The sequence below is a fragment of the Melanerpes formicivorus genome, unplaced genomic scaffold, assembly GCF_026170545.1.
Source record: "Melanerpes formicivorus ecotype bairdi unplaced genomic scaffold, bMelFor1.0.p_v2 SCAF_95, whole genome shotgun sequence".
NCBI classification, from domain to species: domain Eukaryota; kingdom Metazoa; phylum Chordata; class Aves; order Piciformes; family Picidae; genus Melanerpes; species Melanerpes formicivorus.
The window spans coordinates 520,135-536,822 of NW_027142447.1; the positions used below are offsets into that span (position 1 = coordinate 520,135).

The window sequence follows — 16,688 nt, forward strand, 5'->3', positions numbered from 1 at the left end:
CACCTGCTGGCTCATGTTTCTGTCACCTGTGCAACATGAACCATGTACCCTCCTGAGCATTGCCTAAACAAAGCCCCAGGTGTTTTCACAAACACAGTAGTGGGTGATTTGGATGCCATTTTACAAGTTAAAAGGGTTGTCTTGGCATTTTATTTAATGACAAAGGTGAGCGTGGTGCTTGGAAAGCTTATCCTGTGTTGGGAAAGAAGAGCAATTTTAAATCTGTGAAACTAATGTAACAAAGCAAGTTACAGTAGAGAAATTCTAAATTAAGTGGCCATGCAGTGTGAACAGACATCTCAGGTGCTGTAGGTACCTGGTTTGCTGTGGGATCATCCTCCCCACCACAAGCCGATGGAGGCTCCTGCTGCACTGATGGGCTGACACCAATTGTGTGAGATGCAACAAAAGCAAGGGCTGGGTCCTGCACTTGGGTCACAACACCCCCAGGAATGCTCCGAGTTTGGGGAAGAGAGGCTGGAAAGCTGCTCAGCAGAGAAAGATGGGGTGTTGACTGACAGCTGAACATGAGGCTGGAGAACAACAGGACTTGTGAGGAGCAGATGAGGAGATGGGGATTGTTTAGTCTGGAGAAGAGACCTTGCTCCCTGCAACTCCCTAAAATGAGTTAGTGAAGTGGGAGTTGGTCTCCTTCCAGAGTAACAAGTAATGGGACGAGCAATAGTGGCCTCAAGTTGCACCATGAGAGGTCGGCTATTCTAAGAAACTTTAGTGAAAGGGTTCCCAGATAATGAAACAGGCTCCCCAAGGAGGTGGTTGAATCCCCATCCCTGGTGTGGCAGTGCAACGGAGGATAAGTTGGCAGAAGTTAAACTGCCTTGCATGACAGTTTGTCCTCAGACCTTAACTGATTAGACCTTTACACTCTCAGGAATAGACTTAAGATTCAAACGGAGTCAAGTGTCAAACCGGTTTATCTGACAGGCTGCAGATACAAATACCGCGGTGGTCAAGTGGGGATGACACGAGCGGGGCCAGGCAGGACGGCAGCTCGCTCTCTGCGGCAGGCAGGGAGGCAGGCACCAGGGGGGTTCTACACGGTCCCGGTCTTTAGCCTCTGACTTCTCAGCAACCGATTCCTCGCATGCGCATCCCTCGCGAAACGGCTTTCCCCCAGCAGCGGCTCCTCTCGGCAGGCAATGACTCCCGGCTAGCACATCCCCAAGCAGTCCTTCCCAGTTTCTTTCCCTGCAGTTCTCCTAGCCCGCCACACTGTGGCGCCTTCTGTAGTCTGACGCTGTTGCTAAAGGTAGTGACCCGCTCTGATTCGACGGCGCGGCGCAGGCTCGATGCAGGCTCCGGGGCTCTAAACTGTGCGCCGGCGGCGGGGCTGCGAACTGTCTTTGTGTCACCTCTGCCGCCAGGGACACAAAGTCTGGCCACGGAGCCTCCCAAGCCCCAAAGCGCATCGGTCGAACACATGGGACAAAGTGCCAAGCTCCCCATACCCCAAACGATTCTCCCAACAATGCCGAGCCACATATATAATGATTTCCGGTCCCCTACAAGCCGGCAGTTAGAGAATGGTTGGACTCGATGGTATTTTGCCCTTTTCCAACGAAAACGATTCTGTGATTGCCCGCTACCACCGAGGTGGCCGGCAGCGAGGCCACCGCTCGGGCGGCCGCCCCGCGGCATCGCTCCGTGCCCCGGGGCCGCGGGCAGCCGTGCAGGGGCGGTGCGTGCTCCGCCGCGCCGCGGGGCGGTGCTGGGGTTTGAATGGCGCGGCGGGAAGATGGCGGCGACTCTCCTAACGGCGCCGCCGCAGCCTCGGCTGCGAGGCTCCGCAGCAGCAGTTCGGACGGCCCGGCCGTCTCCCGCGGAGCAGGGAGGACTACCCCGCTCGGCTCCGCCGCTCCTCGTGGGGTTGTGCTGAGCCCCCCGCTCGGCTCCGCCGCTCCTCGTGGGGTTGTGCTGAGCCCCCCTCCCGGCCTCGACCGCTCCCTGCGTGGCAGCGGGAGCCCCGGCACCGGCTCTGCAGGTACGGGCGCAGGAGGGCGCGCCCCCCGCTTCCCTTTCCTGGGTCCTGGAGCGGGGCGCGTCTGGGTGAGAGGGCGCTGGGCCGCCGGGGTCAGGGCCGCGGAGCCGGGCTGCCGCTGTCCTGCCGCTGTCCTGCTCGGCAGCATGGCTTTGAGGTGGCTCCAGCGAGTGGTAGGGCGGCGGGCCGGGGCGCTGGCCGGGCCGTACAGGAAGGGGTTAAGGGCCCCAGGAACCTCTCCTGGCCCATGGTGCCCTGTCTTTGCCCTGGGTACGACTCGCTGCCCTCGGGCAGAAGCACAGACTCTTCATCCGTCTCAGTCTCATCCGACACAGTCTCAGGCTGCGCCAGGGGAGGTTCAGGTTGGATGTTAGGAAGAAGTTCTATACAGAAGGAGTGATTGCACTATGGAATGGGTTGCCCGGGGAGGTGGTGGAGTCGCCGTCATTGAAGGTGTTCAGGAGGAGACTTAATGGGGTGCTTGGTGCCATGGGTTAGCTGTTTGGGTGGGTTGGATTGGTTGATGGGTTGGACTTGATGATCTTGATGGTCTCTTCCAACCTGGTTTGGTTTATTCTAAATAAAAATAAAGGTTTTCTCCCTTGAGGGCAGTGTCTGCAGCTGAGGTTAAGTGCTTCTGTTAACGGAGGTGGCAGTGTACAAATAGGAAGCAAGAGGTCTTCGTGCTCCATTCGCTGTTTAGTTGAGGAGAGTTAAGAAAGCGCATGGTCTATGAACGCTTCCAACCTGGTGCTTGTGGCAAAAAGCTCCAGGTGACAGCTTCCGAGATGGGGCTCGCTTCATTTTATGCCATTTGAGGGTGGGCCTTGTTCTTGGCTTGGCCTCTAGGTGCTGCCATAATACAACAATCTGTACAGTCTGTATGCTTTGGTAAACGGGCTGAGGTTTACCTGCGTTGTTAAATTTATTCCGGAATACAGTAAGCTGATAAAACGTGTTGTGTCTAGAGGCATCCCTTGAAGTGGTCCTGGCTGGTGCCCTGATAGCGGCAAATGCAGAGAAGCATAGCAGTGTTGTCTTCATATGACATCTTGCCGGGCTATACAGGCTGTTATATAAATTAACTTGTGTTATATAAACATCTTGTGGCAAGATGTCACATAAAGTGGTCCTGCTACCAGCCAGGACCACTTAAAGTGATGCTGCTGGATGCAGTATGTTTTACCAGGTTATTTTGAAGGTCTCTTCCAACCTGGTTTGGTCTATTCTATTCTATATAAATTAACTTGAGTTATATAAACATCTTGTGGCAAGATGTCACATAAAGTGGTCCTGCTACCAGCCAGGACCACTTAAAGTGATGCTGCTGGATGCAGTATGTTTTACCAGGTTATTTTGAAGGTCTCTTCCAACCTAGTTTGGTCTATTCTATTCTATTCTGTTCTGTTCTATTCTGCTCTTGAGTTGGGAGAGAAATCAAGATCTGTGCAACATCAAGGTGTATATAACATCTAAAATCAAGATGTTTATATAATATCTTGTAATTTCATCTCTTTTCCTCCCCCCCCCCCCGCCCCCCCCCATAACTCTGTCAAACATTTACAGCTCTCAGCCTCTTCTCCAGTCATGTCACATCTTCTCCCTGACGCGGTTTATGTTCTGCAAGATAAAGTTTTGGCAGCTTCTGCAAATGGAGCTGAGCAAGGCAATTTACATATTTCCACAGGGACAGCTCCTCAAAGACCATTCAGTAAGTGGCACTCCTGTGCCCAACTTGCTGTGCATTCCAAAAGGGCTTTCTTTCAGAGAAATCCAGTGCCCAGTGCTTTTAACCCATAATGTGTATCTTCCGTGTTATGACTCATGAGCTTCAACAAGACCAAGTGCAGGGTCCTGCATTTGGGTCGAGGCAGTCCCAGGCATATATCCAGGCTGGGCAGGGACTGGCTGGAAAGCAGCCCTGAGGAGAGACACTTGGGGGTGCTGGGGGAGGAGAAGCTCAACAGGAGCTCTCAGTGTGCACTTGCAGCCTGCAAAGCCAGTCAGATCCTGGGCTGCATCAGGAGAAGTGTGGCCAGCAGGTCAAGGGAGGTGATTCTGCCGCTCTACTGAGCTCTGCTGAGACCCCACCTGGAGTACTGCCTCCAGTTCTGGAGCCCCTATTCCAAGAGGCATGTGGAGGTGCTGGAAGGTGTCCAGAGAAGGGCCAGGAGGATGATCAGAGGGCTGGAGCACCTCTGCTGTGAGGACAGACTGAAGGAATTGGGGCTGTTCAGTCTGGAGAAGAGAAGGCTCCCAGGTGACCTCATTGTGGCCTTCCAGTGTCTGAAGAGGTCTACAAGAAGGCTGGGGAGGGACTGCTCAGGATCTCAGGTAGTGATAGGACTAGGGGAATGGAATGAAGCTGGAGGTGGGGAGATTGAGGCTGGAGGTGAGGAGGAAGTTCTTCCCCATGAGAGTGGTGAAGCCCTGGAATGGGTTGTCCAGGGAGGTGGTTGAGGCTCTGTCCCTGGAGGTGTTTAAGGCCAGGCTGGCTGAGGCTCTGGCCAGGCTGATTTGTGTGGGGTGTCCCTGCCCATGGCAGGGGAGTTGGAACTAGATGATCCTTGTGGTCCCTTCCAACCCTGACTGATACTGTGATTCTGTGACTGTTTCCTAACATTTTTCTGTTTGGTAAACAAGAGGCTAGTGCCAGGGGTGTGCTTCTGTACACAGATCTTTAAGAAGCCCTGAGGCCCAAGTTTTCAAGCTCTTGTTCAAAGCTAATTTACAAATATTCTCCAACAGCAGAATCATTTTATCCTTTACTCAATCTATCTTTTTATGCATAGTTCATTGATTTTACCATTAGGAAAGAAGTCTGAGATTCCATCACATATTTGTTTTCTTTGTGTGTGTTTCTGAATCCTAATTTTGTCACATTAGTCACATTTTAGGACAGACAAACCTGGTCTCCTCTTAATTTCCCTTTGGGAAGCCTGTTCTGCTTTATGCTGTTATGATGGTCCTCAGCGTCTTGTGTAGTGTTTGTACTGTACTTTGGTTATACAAAGTGAAACAAAGCTTTCAGAACCAAGGCATATCAGCTTTTTCTATGTTTCTGCAGGATAGAATGATCATGCACCAGTGCCAGCTACGCTGGGGTCAACCTCAACAAGGCAGTTGACATCCTGCTCAATATCTTTATTGATGATCTGGATGAGGAGATTGAGTCCATCATCAGTAAATTTGCAGATGACACTAAGTTGGGAGCAGGAGTTGATCTGTTGGAGGGTAGAAGGGCTCTGCAGAGGGAGCTTGACAGGCTGGACAGATGGGCAGAGTCCAACATGATGGCATTCAACAAGTCCAAGTGCTGGGTACTGAACTTTGGTCACAACAACCCCATGCAGAGCTACAGGCTGGGGTCAGAGTGGCTGAGAGCAGCCAGGCAGAAAGGGACCTGGGGGTAGTGGTTGACAGCTGGCTGAACATGAGCCAGCTGTGTGCCCAGGTGGCCAAGAAGGCCAATGGCATCCTGGCCTGCATCAGGAAGAGTGTGGCCAGCAGGAGCAGGGAGGTCATTCTGCCCTGTACTCAGCACTGGTTAAGCCACACCTTGAGTCCTGTGTCCAGTTCTGGGGTCCTCAATTTAAGAAGGACATTGAGATTCGTGAAGGTGTCCAGAGAAGGGCAACAAAACCGGGGAGAGGTCTGGAACACAGCCCTGTGAGAAGAGGCTGAGGGAGCTGGGGTTGTTTAGCCTGAAGAAGAGGAGGTTCAGGGGAGACCTTACTGCTCTCTGCAAGTACCTGAAGGGAGGTTGTAGCCAGGTGGGGGTTGGTCTCTTGTCCCAGACAACCAGCACCAGAACAAGAGGACACAGTCTCAAGCTGCACCAGGGGAGGTTTAGGCTGGAGGTGAGGGGAAAGTTCTTCCCAGAAAGAGTAATTGGCCATTGGAATGTGCTGCCCAGGGAGGTGGTGGAGTCCCCATCCCTGGAGGTGTTCAAGAGGGGATTGGACGTGGCACTTGGTGCCATGGTTTACTTATTCATGAGGTGTTGGGTGACAGGTTGGACTTGATGATCTCTGAGGTCTTTTGCAACCTTATTGAATCTATGATTTTTAGGCTTGTTGAGACTAAAAATACTGGCTGCTTACCCATGCTGGTATTTCTGATCTAGCTTGCCTTCATGCTCTCAAGAATTTTGCTGATGTGCCTGTAGCAGGATGGGCACAGATGTGTATTTGTTTTTCACAGTATAACTAAGGTTGCAAGAGACCTCGAGGATCGAGTCCAACCTGTCACCACAGACCTCATGACTAGTCCATGGCACCAAGTGCCACATCCAGTCCCCTCTTGAACACCTCCAGGGATGGTGACTCCACCACCTCCCTGGGCAGCACATTCCAATGATGAATGACTCGCTCCGTGAAGAACTTCCTCCTCACCTCGAGTCTAAACCTCCCCTGGTGCAGCTTGAGACTGTGTCCTCTTGTTCTGGTGCTGGTTGCCTGGGAGAAGAGACCAAGTCCCTCCTGGCTACAACCTCCCTTCAGGTAGTTGTAGAGAGCAATGAGGTCTCCCCTGAGCCTTCTCTTCTCCAGGCTAAACAATCCCAGCTCAGTTCAACAATGCCTTTCATGAAATGCTGCCATGGGTGATAAGGGAGGCATTCCTGTGGGTCAGAAAACTGAATGTTTTTGGTCTCAGATTAAGAAAAGGACCAAAAAAAAAGAGAGATTTCTTAATGATCTGTAAAAAGAGAAGAGGAGGGAGGGGAAGAGGCAATATCTGTAGCCAGCCTAAAATTATTTAGGGTTGTAAAGATAAAGAATAAGCAGCAAGAAACTTAATTAAGCCAGAGGAGCTGGCAGCGTGGTGAAGATACTAATCAAGCCTTGATGAATTGGAGTAATGCACATTGTAAGGAGTAGCTTGAGCTGCTTGTTGGGCTTCTGTTGCTTTGTAAATTTATCCCTAGAGCAAGAAAAAAAAAGCCTGGGCAGCTCAGTAATCTGTGAGGATTACTGAAGTCTCTGTAGCAGTAGTTAAAAAAGGAGACAGTATGGATGAGGCTCAGATGGGAAATACATTGTAATGCTGGTATATTAATCAGTGCTGGGACTCTGTGTTTGAGTGTGTATTTGGTAATAGCTGCTCTGTCTCAAAAGCAAATATCAGAGGCAGAGTTTGTTGAAGACATGATTTAAATGTAGAAAATCTTATAGAATAGAATAGAATTAACCAGGTAGAAAAGACTTTTGAGATCATTGAGTCCAACCTGTCACCCAACACCATCTAATCAACTAAACCTTGGCACCAAGTGCCTCATCCAGGCTCTTCTCAAACACCTCCAGTGATGGTGACTCCACCACCTCCCTGGGCAGCACATTCCAATGGCCAATCTCTCTTTCTGGGAAGAATTTCTTCCTAACATCGAGTCTAAACCTCCCCTGGTGCAGCTTGAGACTGTGTCCTCTTGTTCTGGTGCTGGCTGCCTGGGAGAAGAGACCAACCCCCACCTGGCTACAACCTCCCTTCAGGGAGTTGTAGAGAGCAATAAGGTCTCCCCTGAGTCTCCTCTTCTCCAGGCTAAGCAACCCCAGCTCCCTCAGCCTCTCCTCACAGGGCTGTGCTCCAAACCCCTCCCCAGCTTTGTTGCCCTTCCCTGGACACCTTCCAGCAACTCAACATCTTTCCTAAACTTATAGGAGAGAAATTGAAAAAATTATGTCAGGAGGTATGACAAATTGTGAAACATCCATAGGAAAGGGTGAACAAATACAGGGGAAATAGTTTCTTGTTCCCTTTTTTCATAACACAGGAGCTTGTGGAGGGGTTGGACCTTTAAGTCAATCCTGACCTCAGATTCACAGTATCACAGTATCACTTAGGTTGGAAAGGACCTCGAGGATCATCGAGTCCAACCTATCAACACAGACCTCATGACTAGACCATGGCACCAAGTGCCACGTCCAACCTCCTCTTGAACGCCTCCAGGGTCGATGACTCCACCACCTCCCTGGGCAGCACAGTCCAATGACAAATGACTCTCTCAGTGAAGAACTTCCTCCTCACCTCGAGTCTAAACCTCCCCTGGTGCAGCTTGAGACTGTGTCCTCTTGTTCTGGTGCTGGTTGCCTGGGAGAAGAGACCAACCCCCACCTGGCTACAACCTCCCTTCAGGGAGTTGTAGAGGGCAATGAGGTCACCCCTGAGCCTCCTCTTCTCCAGGCTAAACAATCCCAGCTCCCTCAGCCTCTCCTCACAGGGCTGTGCTCAAGGCCTCTCCCCAGCCTTGTTGCCCTTCTCTGGACACATTCAAGTGTTTCAGTGTCCTTCTTAAACTGAGGAGCCCAGAACTGGACACAGGACTCAAGGTGTGGCTAACCAAAGCAGAGTACAGGGCAGAATGACTTCCCTGCTCCTGCTGGCCACACTGTTCCTGATGCAGGCCACCTGGGCACACTGCTGGCTCATGTTCAGGTGGTTGTCGATCAGCACCCCCAGGTCCCTCTCTGTTTGGGAGCTCTCAGCCACTCTGACCCCAGCCTGTAGCTCTGCATGGGATTGCCGTAGCCAAAGTGCAGCCCATGGCACTTGGACTTGTTGAATGCCATCCCATTGGACTCTGCCCATCTGTCCAGTTGGTCGAGGTCCCTCTGCAGAGCCTTTCCACCCTCTAACTGACTAACATCTGCCCCTAACTTGGTGTCATCTGCAAACTTGCTGATGACTGACTCGACATTCAAGGATGATACTCTGAACTGTTTTATTTTCTCCTCCCACAGGGCAGCATCAGCAGGTGAATGTTCCTGAAGACCTAGCAGACAAGTTGCTCCTTGCAAGCTGGGGTCTTCCCAAAGCAGTCCTGGACAAATACCATAGCCTGGGAGTCGTGCAGATGTTTGAATGGCAAGCAGAATGCCTCATGCTCGGGCGAGTTCTGGAAGGGAAGAACCTAGTTTACTCAGGTATGTAATCACATGGCAAAACCAGACCCCCTGACATTCCCAGTGCCCTATGCAAAAGCATCCTGGTGCTGAAGGCTTCTCATCTGGCAGATGGAAAGGTTGAGGTCCTCTTTTGGTTTTTATTGCAATGGAGAGCCCCCCCATTAAGATCTGTTCTATTGCTGTGCCTCAGACCTGGCTTAATGGACTCCTTTCCAGATGTGAGGAGAGACTTTCCACCTATATTTTCCCTTCCAATTTTCCTTTAGAAACTGATAATTAGGACTCAGTTAATGATTACTCTCTCTCTTTTTAATTCTTTTAATTCAAGACTATCTTCCCCAGCCATGGAATGATAACAACAATGTTAGATACAAATGCTTTTGAAAATGTTATTTACTGTCTACTTTTTTCAGTCCCTCTATTATTTCTTTTCACCTGGTCTAAGGTTAGGGGTGGGGGGGGAGGGCAGGGTACAGAAGGAGAAGTAGGACTGGTGGACTGGAAATCCATTGCAAAGGACCACTTGAGTGTCTCCTCTCCATGGGAAGAAGGTCACAGAACAGCACTGGGAGGATGAAGAATGTAGAAGAGGAGTGGGTGATTTTTCTTAGGCTGGGATTTCAGTTTTGTTTGTTTGATACCAGAAGACTTTGGGCCTGATTGCTGGGTAATCACAGTATCACAGTATCACAGTATAACTTAGGTTGGAAAGGACCTCGAGGATCATCGAGTCCAACCTATCAACACAGACCCCATGACTAGACCATGGCACCAAGTGCCACATCCAATCCCCTCTTGAACACCTCCAGGGATGGGGACTCCACCACCTCCCTGGGCAGCACATTCCAATGACAAATGACTCGCTCGGTGAAGAACTTCCTCCTCACCTCGAGTCTAAACCTCCCCTGGCACAGCTTGAGACTGTGTCCTCTTGTTCTGGTGCTGGTTGCCTGGGAGAAGAGACCAACCCCTTCCTGGCTACAACTACCTTTCAGGTAGTTGTAGAGGGCAATGAGGTCACCCTGAACCTCCTCTTCTCCAGGCTAAACAATCCCAGCTCCCTCAGCCTCTCCTCATAGGGCTGTGTTCAAGGCCTCTCCCCAGCCTTGTTGCCCTTCTCTGGACACCTTCAAGTGTTTTTGATATCCTTCTTAAACTGAGGGGCCCAGAACTGGACACAGGACTCAAGGTGTGGCCTAACCAAAGCAGAGTACAGGGGCACAATGACCTCCCTGCTCCTGCTGGCCACACTATTCCTAATGCAGGCTATCCCCATGTGCATGGTATCTCTCCAGTCTTCTGTGGATGATAGATGACTACAGCAATGCTTGCCAGGCAGGAGGGATAAATGTATTTATGGGCTAGGTCAGTAAGGTGGTAGCCGAGCAGTTGACTGTAGGGGGTTTTGGGGCTGTTTTGTTTGGTTGGACTTTTTTCCTTTGGCTTATCACTGAGCTACTGTTGCTTCTGTAGCAGAGATGAGGAAACAAACGTGATGGAAGAAGCTGGAAGAGAAATGTCCTGGCCTGTATCAGTAATAGTGTGGCCAGAAGGAGCAGGGAAGTCATTCTGTCCCTGTGCTCAGCACTGGTTGGGCCACACCTTGAGTCCTGTGTCCAGTTCTGGGCCACTCAGTTTAGGAAAGATGTTGAGTTGCTGGAAGGTGTCCAGAGAAGGGCAACAAAGCTGGGGAGGGGTCTGGAGCACAGCCCTGTGGGGAGAGGCTGAGGGAGCTGGGGTTGCTTAGGCAGGAGAAAAGGAGGCTCAGGGGAGACCTTCTTGCTGTCTCCAACTACCTGAAGGGAGGTTGTAGCCAGGAGGGGATTGGTCTCTTCTCCCAGGCAACCAGCACCAGAACAAGAGGACACAGTCTCAAGCTGCACCAGGGGAGGTTTAGGCTGGATGATAGGAAGAAATTCTACACAGAGAGAGAGATTGGCCATTGGAATGTGCTGCCTAGGGAGGTGGTGGAGTCACCATCACTGGAAGTGTTTAAGAAGAGACTTGATGAGGCACTTGGTGCCATGGTTTATTTGATTACATGGTGTTGGGTGATAGGTTGGACTTGATGATCTCTGAGGTCTCTTCCAATGTGGTCTATTGCTATTCTATTCTATTCTATTCTATTCTATTCTTCTTGATCCTTTATGGAGGTAGCTGTAAATGTAGTTGTAGCTGTGGGAGAGTGGCATCACTCGAAGAGTCTTGCCCCAAGCTATCCAGTAACTGCTTTCCATGGTAGTTTTATGATGCTCATTCCTTAGCTTTGTAGTATTCTTTTAACTTTAAAAGTTTGTGAAACCCACCCCAACTCTTGTGTGTGTTCATTTCCCAGCTCCCACCAGTGCAGGAAAGACTCTTGTGGCAGAATTACTCATTTTGAAGCGAGTTCTGGAGACGCGTAAGAAAGCTCTTCTTATCCTGCCCTTTGTCTCTGTGGCCAAGGAGAAAAAATGTTATCTGCAGGTAAGGAGAGTAAATCTATGGGTATGTATTTATTGGGTCACTCCTTTTAAGCAGTAAGAAGTTTTTGCATGGCTTTCAGGAAAGAAAAAGTAAATTTCGGAGTTTCTTCACAAAGGATAATTTAGAGAGTTTAAAAATTTGCTCTCATTCTAAGTTGGAGATAAAAGGTAAGTTAGAATAGAATAAACCAGGTTGGAAAAGACCCTCGAGATCATCAAGTCCAACCTATCACCCAACACCATCTAACCAACTAAACTATGGCACCAAGTGCCTCATCCAGTCTCCTCTTAAACACTTCCAGTGATGGTGACTCTACCACCTCCCTGGGCAGCACATTCCCATGGCCAATCTCTCTTGCTGGGAAGTATTTCTTCCTAGCATCCAGCCTAAACTTCCCCTGGCGCAGCTTGAGACTGTGTCCTCTTGTTCTGGTTGCCTGGGAGAAAAGACCAACCCCCACCTGGCTACAACCTCCCTTCAGGTAGTTGTAGACAGCAATTTGGTCTCCTCTGAGCCTCCTCTTCTTCAGGCTAAGCAACCCCACCTCCCTCAGCCTCTCCTCACAGGGCTGTGCTCCAGACCCCTCCCCAGCTTTGTTGCCCTTCTCTGGACATCTTCCAGCAACTCAACATCTCTCATAGACTGAGGGGCCCAGAACTGGACACAGGACTCAAGGTGTGGCCTAATCTGTGCTGAGTACAGGGCAGAATGACCTCCCTGCTCCTGCTGGCCACACTGTTTCTGATACAGGCCAGTATGCCATTGGCCTTCTTGGCCACCGGGGCACCAGGTCCCAAGCTGCACCAAGGGAGGTTTAGGCTGGATGTTAGGAAGAAATCCTTCATAGAGAGAGAGAGATTGGCCATTGGAATGTGCTGCCCTGGGGAGGTGGTGGAGTCACCATCACTGGAGGTGTTTAGGGAGAGACTGGATGGGGTGCTTGGTGCCATGGTTTAGTTGATTAGATGGTGTTGGGTGATAGGTTGGACACAATGATCTTGAAGGTCTCTTCCAACCTGGTCTGTTCTTCTGTTCTATTCTATTCTGTTCTGTTCTGTTCTGTTCTGTTCTGTTCTATTCTTTTCTGTTCTATTCTATTCTGTTCTATTCTCTAGAAATTGTGGCTGTAGGGTGCAGGCTTTTAGATGACTCCACACGGTGCTGATCACAATGCAGTTGTAACCTTGGTGTGACATTCTGTATCCTTGCAAAACAGGCTCTGTTTCAAGAGGTGGATGTGAGAGTTGAAGGCTACATGGGAAGCATGTCTCCTGCTGGACATTTCTCTGCCCTGGATGTTGCTGTCTGCACCATTGAGAAAGCCAACAGTCTTATCAACAGGCTAATAGAGGAAAACAAAATGGACTCACTGGGTAACATACTAAGGCTTGACTGACCATTGTGGGGATGGGGATTGTTACATACTCTTGAGTACATGTGAAATCATGGGATACTTTGTGCTTGCTCAGTTCTGTATCTGGCAGATATGCCAGATAGGAAAATGGAGCTGCTTTTCATCCTCCAGAACACCTCTGGTTTGGCTTTAGGAAGGCAGTCAGGACTGTTCTATCCTCAGCAACTGGAATGGGTAGCTGGAAGCTGCAGATTTTAGTTTGTCTGAGAGGAGTGACTATCCAAGGATGGGGATTAGATGCAATAAGCAGTGATTCCCAGAGCTAGAATTTGTCTTCTAATGAATGAAATTGATGTAAAGGTCTGGGATAGGTTTGAGTTCAAGACTGTACATACATTCATGTGTTTTGAACAGAGATTGTGGTTTATCTTCACTTAGCTGAGGGAAGAAGAGGAATTGTGTTTGGTGCTTATCTGGGTACAGATAAGTGGAATAAATAGAGAGAGCTTTTGGGGGTAGGCATGGTGACTAGAAGGGCTGTGACATTAATTTCTCTCTTGCAGTTTGCTCCAAGCCCTCTGTCCTTGTACCATATTCTTCTAGGTCACTGTGGCCCTGATGGCCACTAGCTAATGATAGTGTTCATTTTGTGTTTGAGAGGGGATATTAAACCTGAAGGAACCTGATGTTTTCAGTGTGCACCTGGAGAGAGATGTGCTTTCCTGGTCCAGTTTGCTCCTCTTTTCGTTTCAATAATATTGTTTCTGTTCAATAAAGCTATCATAGAATCAGTAAGGTTGGAAAAGACCTCAAAGATCATCAAGTCCAACCTGTCACCCAAGAGCTCATGGCTGCTAGACCATGGCACCAAGTGCCACATCCAATCCCCTCTCGAACACCTCCAGGGATGGTGACTCCACCACCTCCCTGGGCAGCACATTCCAATGGCAAATGACTCTCTCTGTGAAGAACTTTCTCCTCACCTCGAGTCTAAACTTCCCCTGGTACAACTTGAGACTGTGTCCTCTTGTTCTGGTGCTGGTTGCCTGGGAGTAGAGACCAACCCCCTCCTGGCTACAACCTCCCTTCAGGTAGTTGTAGACAGCAATAAGGTCAAGAGGACACAGTCTCACGCTGTGCCAGGCGAGGTTTATGCTGGATGTTAGGAACAAGAAATTCTTCCCAGAAAGTGTGATTAGCCATTGGAATGTGCTGCCCAGGGAGGTGGTGGAGTCACCATCACTGGAGGTGTTTAGGAAGAGACTGGATGGGGCACTTGGTGCCATGGTTTAGTTGATTAGATGGTGTTGGGTGATAGGTTGGACTTGATGATCTCTGAAGTCTTTTCCAACCTGGTCTATCCTATCCTATCCCATCCTATCCCATCCTATCCCATCCTATCCTATCCTATCCTATCCTATCCTATCTACAATATTTTTCTTTATCTAATTTCTTTTATTTTCAATCCATTGGACTTTAACATCAGTCTTTAAGCAATTGACAAAGGCTCTGTCTGGAGCCCAGCTTTTGAAGAAGCTGCAAAATGCAAGTGAGAGTTGCAGACGCTGGTTTGCCTGTCACCTAAAGCAGACTTGTCTGAAACTGCAGGGTTCAGACCTTGTCTGCTAATTAATTCTAAATTTAGCCCAGTTTGCAACAAGGTTGATTTTTATCTTCTGAGAAGAGTTCTTGGGAGATAGCTGGAGTTCTGGCTGGATTCCACCTCGGGCTTGAGCCGTTCCTTTTGTTGCCATGAAGCCCCTGTCGACAGCTCACCTTGTCTCTGGAAACTGTTGAGAGAAACTCAAATCCTCTGCCTGGCAGAGCTCTCTTTGCTCTATTGAAGCATTTAAGAAGCAATTTTGTGTTGCAGATTAGGAGTAATGTGTGTCAGTTTGGAACATCCAGGTGCACAGGGGCTGATGCACCTCTTATTGTGCTGCCTCTTGACACAGATGCTGGAGAAATGTTTAGGAAAGCAGATTAGAGAGGAATCTGCTGCCTTCTCAACCTGTCAGCTGGGAGTGGATTTGGAATGTGCTGTTCTGATAGCTGTTTGGGGTTTTTTTTCCCCCCCCCTTGGTTTAAACTTGAAATTAAAAAATTACTGGGTTAATTGTATGAAAAAAATGATCAAATCCTCCCTGCTTGTCATTCAGAGCAGGATGTGGACTTAAAGCAGCCTGGTTGTTCTACAGCAGATGTGTAACATAGCTCTCAGGTACTTTTCAGGATGTTTTAGCAGTGAATAGAATAAACCAGGTTGGAAGAGACCTTCAAGATCATTGCATCCAACCCATCACCCAACACCATCTAATCAACTAAACCATGGCACCAAGCAGCCCATCCAGTCTCCTCCTAAACAACTCCAATGATGGCAACTTCACCACCTCCCTGAGCAGCACATTCCAATAGCCAATCTCTCTTTCTTCTTCTTCCTAACATCCAGCCTAAACCTCCCCTGGCACAACTTGAGACTGTGTCCTCTTGTTCTGGTGCTGGCTGCCTGGGAGAAGATACCAACCCCCTCCTGGCTACAACCTCCCTTCAGGTAGTTGTAGAGGGCAATAAGGTCTCCCCTGAGCCGCCTCTTCTCCAGGCTAAACAACCCCAGTTCCCTCAGCCTCTCCTCACAGGGCTGTGCTCAAGGCCTCTCCCCAGCCTCATTGTCCTTCTCTGGACATATTCAAGTGTCTCAATGTCCTTCTTAAATTGAGGGACCCGGAACTGGACACAGGACTCAAGGTGTGGCCTAACCAGCACAGTGTACAGGGGCAGAATGACCTCCCTGCTCCTGCTGGCCACACTGTTCCTGATGCAGGCCAGGATGCCATTGGCCTTCTTGGCCACCTGGGCACACTGCTGGCTCATGTTCAGCCTCCTATCAACCAGTACCCCTAGGTCCCTCTCTACCTGGCTGCTCTCCAGCCACTCTGACCCCAGCCTGTAGCACTGCATGGGGTTGTTGTGGCCAGTGTGTAGAACCTGGCACTTAGATGTGTTCAATCTCATGCCCTTGGACTCTGCCCCTCTGTCCAGCCTGGCAAGGTCCCTCTGGAGAGCCACTTCTACCCTCTAACAGATCAATTCCTGCCCCCAGCTTGGTGTCATCTGCAAATGTCCTAATGATGGACTCAAATCCCTCATCCAGATCATCAATAGGTGTATTGAACAGGATGGGGCCCAGCATTGCTCCCTTTGGGACACCACTAGTGCCTGGCTGCCAGCTGGCTGTGGCACCATTCACCACCACTCTCTGGGCTCAGCCTTCCAGCCAGTTCCTAACCCAGCTCAGAGTGCTCCTGTCTAAGCCAGGGGCTGACAGCTTGGTCAGGTATTTGCCGTGGGGGGCAGTGTCAAAGGCCTTGCTGAAGTCCAGGTAGTGGACATGTGATAGAGCTGAGTAGCAGCAGAAGGTATAGAACAAATTGCATCATTCCCAGTGCTCAGGGCTGTAGGTACCACTTGTGTTCTGTGCTTCCTTTTGAGAATTAAAATGTGCTGCTGCTTGGCACAGGCTGGACTGATAACCTGCATGAGTTTTGCTTTGGTAGCTATCTGATTACTGTGTCCAGTCTCAGCTTCTGAAAGAATTCAGACAAGCTGTTACATGAGGAAGCAGGAAGCAACTTTTTCTGATAGCCCAATAACTACCTATTTGGTGACCAGTGAATTGCTGTTCTTTTACAAGTGAGCACAGAACAGAGGAAGTACAGGAAGGAGCTGGATGGGTGGGAGTTGGTACTGGAGGCTGATGAAGTTGTGCAGCACTCATTTCTAACTTAAGTCACTTGAAAGAGAAGGGAGGGAGAAAACAGACGGAGGGAGCAGGAACATATGTAGGAAGGAGAGAAAAAAATGAGAAGGAAAAGCAGCATGGAAACATAATATAAGGTCACATTCACCCTTAAGCTCCTGCTATTTTAGCTGCCCCAATAAGATGTCATATAGCTGCACCAACAAGGAG

General features: G+C 49.7%; 1 protein-coding gene across 1 annotated transcript in view; it reads left to right on the forward strand.

Annotated features, from left to right (window-relative positions):
• The first annotated feature begins 1,740 nt into the window (after window positions 1-1,740).
• Window positions 1,741-16,688, forward strand: part of POLQ (DNA polymerase theta) — an 87,453-nt gene continuing 72,505 nt past the window's right edge. The window contains exons 1-4 of the mRNA XM_068165981.1: window positions 1,741-2,002; window positions 8,737-8,919; window positions 11,237-11,367; window positions 12,584-12,740. Coding sequence (XP_068022082.1) covers window positions 1,741-2,002; window positions 8,737-8,919; window positions 11,237-11,367; window positions 12,584-12,740 — 733 coding nt within the window. The remainder of the gene's footprint in view (window positions 2,003-8,736; window positions 8,920-11,236; window positions 11,368-12,583; window positions 12,741-16,688) is intronic.